This window comes from Phyllobates terribilis, unplaced genomic scaffold, assembly GCF_046119375.1.
Source record: "Phyllobates terribilis strain yellow unplaced genomic scaffold, ASM4611937v1 Scaffold_5__5_contigs__length_657084704, whole genome shotgun sequence".
Classification (NCBI taxonomy): Eukaryota; Metazoa; Chordata; class Amphibia; order Anura; family Dendrobatidae; genus Phyllobates; species Phyllobates terribilis.
The window spans coordinates 571,208,792-571,216,060 of record NW_027362765.1 but is presented as its reverse complement, the minus strand read 5'-3'; the positions used below and the strand labels follow the sequence as shown (position 1 = coordinate 571,216,060).

Sequence of the window (7,269 nt, the reverse complement as noted above, 5' to 3'; positions counted from 1 at the left end):
AAGTTCTTTCTGAGGAGGAAACTCAGGCAAAAAAATCAAAAAGGGCTGAAGCTCAAAAGGTTCGTAGAATTAGGGGTAAAAAACAGCACCTTAAATTGCAGAGTGAAAAAGTCAGAAGGGCTGACCGTCGTAATCTCACCCAAAAAAAGTGTCAACTGATGCGCAAAGCCGACGCTGAGAGGCATAGGTCTGCCCCAGAGAGTATGACAGACGGTGAGCTTGAGCAACATCGCAAAGCCAATGCTGAGAGACACAGAGTAGCCCGTACTAAACATCCTGCCTACTGGGGGAAGAACGTAAGATTTCGCAACATTGCTTTACTTACTGAAACTTCAATGAAGATGACATTGAGGCATGCTATCTTTGCCCACTGAACAGCAAATGCTCATTTTGTAATGCCAACCATTTCCAAAATGAAATTACAACAAACTGTTGTCATAGTGGAACCATCAAACTGGAAGACGTACGAATGCATCCCTATATTACTAATTGCATGAAGAGATCGGAACCAAACTCCAAGAATTTTATGGAAAAGATAAGATCATACAATAGTGAAAATGCTTTTGCATCAATGGGCGCACAAATTGACCAATCAATTAACAGGCGATCAGGTCTTTCTGTTACAGAATCCATGGGAAAATTTACCATGCAACATCTGGGTTGCACCCTAACCAAGGTGAATCACCAACATACGCCCAGTTATATATTCTGGATTTGGCACAATCCAGCCAACAGTGGATGCATTCGTAATATTATGGAAAATCTACAAAGAATTCTCGAAGCTATCAATCCTTTCTCCAGAGAATACAAAAATATGTTTCAATTTGAACAAGAAGAAATGCTAAAAGCAAATCTAGAAAACCGAACGCCAATTGAATATAGCATGACTTTCGTGAGAGAAAAAGTAAATACTATGCACCCCGGCAGAATTAATGCTCCAACTGCCAGAGGGGAAATTGCTGCCATTTTCCACAGCACAGATGGTGCACCCCCAGAAAACCATGATATTACCATTCATCCAAAAAGTGGGATTTTACAAAATATATCTATTCTGAGTAGACACTGTGACCCAATGTGCTACCCTTTGTTTTTCCCTTATGGGGACTCTGAGTGGACTACAGAACTAAAAATAACAGTTGGTCGAGGAAATGTGACTCAACTTTAATGGTATTCATACCACTTTGCCATTAGTGATGGTACTTTTAATCAGTTCCTTAATGCAGGAAAGCTGACACACCAATTTTTGGTTGATGCCTATTGCAAAACTGAGGCAAACCGTTTGAATTGGGTGCGCAAAAATCAAAGTACTGTAAGAACTGAAGAATATGACGTCCATCACCAATTCGTGACCAACCACCGTTTCATGAACATAAAAATCCTATCTGGAAAAAAAGTCATATTGCCATCAACTTTCCAAGGAAGTCCAAGAAATATCGCACAAAACTACCAAGATGCCATGGCAATGGTCAGGAAATATGGCAAACCATACCTATTTATAACAGTAACGTGCAATCCAAAATGGAGGGAAATCAGGGAAAACTTACTTCCCAGTCAGCAACCATGCGACAGGCCCGATTTAGTAGCTCGAGTATTTAACATGAAACTAAAATTGCTACTTGGAGACCTAACCACATACCACAGATTTGGACGTGTTAATGGTATGGTGTATGTAATTGAGTTCCAAAAAAGAAGGCTCCCTCATGGACACATATTGGCATTTATGGCCCCGGAATACAAAGCCTGGGAAAAAGAAAGAATTGACAAATTTGTTTGTGCAGAGCTCCCCCACAAAGACACTCATCCGAAGCTTTATGAAACTGTAAAATCTTGCATGATACACGGTCCATGTGGTCCACTTAATCCAAATGCACCATTAATGGACAATGGGAACTGTACTAAAGGTTTTCCTAAGGATTTCTGTTCCGAAACTAATAGCAATAAAAATGGATACCCTAAATATCAATGCCGGAATGATAATAACTTTGTTGAACTTGGTGGAAACAGGGTTGATAATAGATGGGTTGTACCTTACAATCCTTATTTTTCCTTAAAATACAATGCCCACATAAACGTTGAGATTTGCAGTTCTATTCAAAGTGTAAAATATTTGTTCAAATACGTTTACAAAGGGCATGATTGTGCAAATATCCAGTTTGTTACTGCTGCCACAGTACAAGAAGCCACGGTTGCATGGGATGAAGTAAAAAATTACTTAGAAACTCGATATGTAAGTGCACCTGAAGCATGCTGGAGACTCAGGGAATATAAAATGCACCATCAAACTGATCATGTGGAAAGATTAAATGTGCACCTTGAGGACAAGCATATCGGAGGAGAGGTATGACATCATAGGTATAACAGAGACTTGGCTAGACGATAGCTACGACTGGGCGGTAAATTTATTAGATTATAGTTTATTTAGAAGGGACCGGAAACAGGGGAAAGGCGGAGGAGTCTGCTTATATGTAAAGTCATGTCTAAAACCCAGACTAAGGGAAAATATAGGAGAGGAAGAAGAGGGGGTCGAGTCCATGTGGGTAGAGATAGAGGGAACTAAAAATAATAATAAAATATTACTGGGGGTCTGCTATAAGCCACCCAATATAACAGAGGAGAATGAGAATCTGCTATTAGGACAAATAGACAAAGTAGCAAAACATAATGAAGTGATTGTAATGGGGGATTTCAACTACCCGGATATTGACTGGGAAACAGAAACCTGTAGATCTCAGAAAGGAAAAAGGTTCTTGACAAATATTAAGGATAATTATCTCTCCCAACTAGTGCAGGAACCAACGAGAGGGAAGGCCGTGTTGGACTTAATATTGACTAATAGGCCTGATAGAATAACTGAGGTACAGATAGGGGGGCACCTAGGTAATAGCGACCATAATATTATCGACTTCAAAATGCCCTTCAGTAGGGTTATCAATAAGGGAACAACAAAAACATTAAACTTTAGGAGGGCGAAGTTTGATCAGCTGAAAGAAAGCCTTCAACTTATTGACTGGGACAAAGTTCTTAATCAAAGGAATACGAATAGTAAATGGGAAACCTTCAAAAGAATTCTGAATACTCAGTGCGAGAGATAAATACCGTATGGGAATAAAAGGGCCAGAAATAAGAGGAAACCAATATGGTTGAACAAGAACGTAAAACGGGTGTTAAATGGCAAAAAAGAGGCATTCAAGAGATTAAAACAGGAAAACAGTAAGGAGGCACTAATGTGTTACAAGGAAAAAACGAGAACCTGTAAAAAACAAATAAAAATAGCGAAGGAGGAAACAGAGAGACGTATTGCTAGGGAAAGTAGATCAAATCCCAAACTGTTCTTTACGTATATAAATAGTAAAAGGATTAAATCGGATAATATTGGACCGATAAAAAGTGAGGAAGGCAAAATCATAGAGAAAGATGAGGATAAAGCTAATCTATTAAATAATTTTTTTTCGACAACTTTCACAAAGGAAATCGAACTAACAGGAGAAATGAGAAGTGACCAACTTAATCCTCCACTAAGTATGACAAATATAACCCAAGCTGGGGTACAGAAGCGCCTCAGTAACATTAAAATAAACAAATCACCAGGACCTGATGGCATACACCCACGGGTACTAAGGGAACTAAGTAATGTGATAGACAGACCGTTATATCTTATATTTAAGGACTCTGTTGAGACTGGGTCTGTGCCACTTGATTGGCGACAGGCGAATGTAGTGCCAATATTCAAAAAGGGAGCGAAAAGTGACGCCGGAAACTATCGGCCGGTGAGTCTGACGTCCGTTGTGGGCAAAATTTTTGAAAGCTTCATTAAAGAGGCAATTACGGAGCATCTTGATGCTAATAATCTTTTAATCCCGAACCAACATGGATTCATGAGGAATCGCTCCTGCCAAACAAACCTGATTGACTTCTACGAGGAGGTTAGCTCTCGAGTAGATCAGGGGGAACCAGTGGATGTCGTGTATCTCGACTTCTCAAAAGCGTTCGATAGCGTGCCACATAATAGGTTGGTATACAAAATGAGAATGATGGGGCTGGGGGAAAATGTCTGCAAGTGGGTAGCTAACTGTCTAAAGGATAGAAGGCAGAGGGTGGTTATAAATGGAATATACTCAGATTGGGTAAGCGTCACTAGTGGGGTACCACAGGGGTCTGTACTAGGCCCAATGTTATTTAATATCTTTATTAACGACATAGTCAACGGGATAAATAGTAAAATATCAATATTTGCAGATGACACAAAGTTATGTAAAACAATTAATACAAAAGAGGACAGTGCAGACCTACAGAGGGATTTGGATAAGCTGGGTAGGTGGAGCATTAAATGGCAAATGAGGTTTAACGAGGAGAAATGTAAGGTCATACATATGGGAAGGAAAAATGGAAGTCACCAGTACTCACTGAATGGGAAATCATTGGGGAATTCAGAGATGGAGAAGGACTTGGGCATCTTGATTGATAGCAAACTAAATTGGAGTGCCCAAAGTCAGGCCGCTGCTGTAAGGGCAAACAGGGTAATGGGATGTATCAGAAGAGGTATAGCTGCAAAGGATGAGAACATTGTTCCTCCACTGTACAAAGCACTGGTCAGACCACACTTGGAATACTGTGCTCAGTTATGGGCCCCAATATATAGAAAGGATATAAATGAGCTTGAAAAGGTACAAAGGAGGGCAACAAAATTAATAAAGGGAATGGAGGGACTGCAATACCCAGAGAGGTTGGCAAAACTAGAACTATTCAGCCTGGAAAAGAGAAGGTTGAGGGGGGACATAATAAATGTGTACAAATATGTTAGGGGACAGTATAGAGATCTTGCCCGGGATTTGTTCAAAAGGAGGGATATTACGGTAACAAGAGGGCACTCACTAAGACTGGAAGAGAAAAGGTTTCAGCACCAGCATAGGAAGGGGCTCTTTACGGTAAGAGCAGTGAGAATATGGAATTCACTGAGTGAGGAGACGGTAATGTCGGATTCACTACACCAGTTCAAGCGGGGACTGGATGCATTTCTAGATACCAGGCAGATTTCAGCATATACTTAAAAATAAAATAAAATAGTAGGTTGATACAGGGATTTATTCTGACTGCTGGTTTCAGAGTCGGGAGGGAATTTTTCCTCAGGTGAAGAATGGCCAAATCATTTGGGGTTTTTGCCCTCCTCTGGATCAACTTTAGCAATTACAGAACTAACAGGTCGAACTTGATGGACGCAAGTCTTTATTCGGCTTTACAAACTATGTTACTATGTTACTAATATGCTTTATACCAGGTAAAGAAGCTGAAGCTGTGCAGCAGAAAAACACCAAGTCTAAACTTCTTGCTTGGTTTAAACTGAATCGGAAAGATAATGCCCAACAATATTTATACATTGAAATCCCTGTACATTACACGTGGGATGAAAAAAATGTTGAATGGAAACCACGTCGCAAATGTCATAAAGCCACAATTGGCAGAATGTTTAACGTTAGTCCATTAGACAGTGAAAAATACTTTCTCCGAATTCTCCTTCTCAATGTTAGAGGCGCAACATCTTTTGAGGATCTCAGAACAACTGAAGGAAACCGTTTTGCTACTTTCCAAAAAGCCTGTATTTCAAGAGGGTTAACTGATGATGACTCTGAATGGGATACTTGCCTAACAGAGCTGCCACTTATCAAATGCCTTTACAACTTAGACAATTGTTTGCATTTATTTGCATCATGTGTGAGCCGTCTAATGCTGCACCATTGTTCCAAAGGCACAATAAAAATCTCATGGAAGACTATACCAGACATTTCCCTCATGTAGAAAAGACCCTCTATATGACATTACATGAAATTGAGTCTGGTGGGAGTGAAAACAGTCCTGTATAATACAATCATGCATTACGTTCGGAGCAAAAATGAATTAGTCTTGCCATGTACATTTACAGGCATTGCTGCTACTTTGCTGGAAGGAGGCCGAACTTCCCATAATCTGTTCAAACTGCCTATACCAATTAATGAAACGTCGACATGAAATATTCGTCATGGCAGCAATACTGCCAATTGTAACATCCCTGGCGGCGTGCTTTCATGGCTTTCCATCTCCCACCATGCAAGACCGCAATCTTACCTTTCAGGCCAGGTTGCACACTTTTGCTTCAGCACCTGCTGTTTGTATGTCTCTTGTCTGCTGGCTTAGGGCGTCGGCGCTGTTGCTTTCTAATTCTTAAAGCTACAGTGTGTGCAGTCCTAATGCGTCTCCAGCCTATTGCTGTGAGTCACTGGATACTTAAACCACCTCCACCCAGTAGGAGTTGCCTGAGCAACACTTTCTTACAGTCTGTTCTGTGCAACTGTGAGTTGCCAGGTCCTGTCCTGACTCTAGTCAGTTTCCGCCACCCTGAGGGCTGAGTACCCAGGGCCTCTACCTGTACCTGTGACTTCAAGTCAGTTTCTGCCACCCTGGGGGCTGAGTTCCCAGTCTCGTTCCTGTATCTTGTTCCTGGTTCAGATCCTGTCTGAACAGTGCCCTAGTCCGTTACTTGTTTGTCTTTATGTCTGTATCTTCCCTCTTTCCTGCAGTATCTGAACTGCACCTAACTCCAACTTGTTGTCTCTGTACTTCTGTTTGTGAGTCTTGTGTCCACTCGCTACTTCATTGTAAGTACCTTGTGTGTATCTGGTTCTACTCGTTCTGTTTTCCTCCCTCCGTATCTAACTCCTGTGTTCCAGCTATCTACTTGTGTTTTCCAGTCTGTTCCATGTGAACAGAGCCCTGTCCTGTCTACCGCATCTGCGGGTTTTGCTTTGCTCTGCTTGCTCACCGCACCTGCGGTTTTGCTCTGCTTTGCTTGTTCACCGCATCTGCGGTTTTGCTCTGCTTTGCTTGTTCACCGCATCTGCGGGTTTTGCTCTGCTTTGGTTGTTCACTGCATCTGCGGTTTTGCTCTGCTTTACTTGTTCACTGCATCTGCGGGTTTTGCTCTGCTTTGCTTGTTCACCGCATCTGCGGTTTTGCTCTGCTTTGCTTGTTCATCGCATCTGCGGGTTTTGCTCTGCTTTGCTTGTTCACCGCATCTGCGGTTTTGCTCCACTCTGCTTGTCTACCGCACCTGCGGCTCTGTTCCTATATCCCAGTCTGTACTGGTCCCTATCCTGCCTACGTTTCTACTTGCCAGTACCTAGCCGTGCCTCCCTGTGCCCACCTGTCTGCATACCAGCAGTGCCTGCCAGTGCCCATCTGTCAATATGCCAGTTTAACCTGCCTGTTCCTGCTTTCCCCGGTGTGGGTCAACAGCTG

General features: G+C 41.9%; 1 protein-coding gene across 1 annotated transcript; it reads left to right on the top strand.

Moving 5' to 3' along the window:
* The first annotated feature begins 469 nt into the window (after positions 1–469).
* LOC141271663 (uncharacterized) lies at positions 470–2,344 on the top strand. The gene is made up of 2 exons (XM_073681703.1): positions 470–1,025; positions 1,224–2,344. Exons 1-2 carry the CDS (start codon positions 470–472, stop codon positions 2,342–2,344), a joined length of 1,677 nt encoding a protein of 558 aa, XP_073537804.1.
* The last annotated feature ends 4,925 nt before the right edge of the window (positions 2,345–7,269 follow it).

Coding starts and splice junctions, on each gene's coding strand:
- LOC141271663 (XM_073681703.1), top strand. CDS start 470: ATGCATCCCTATATTACTAATTGCATGAAGAGATCGGAACCAAACTCC. Junction 1,026..1,223: donor TATTACCATTCATCCAAAAA/GTGGGATTTTAC, acceptor TCCTTAATGCAG/GAAAGCTGACACACCAATTT.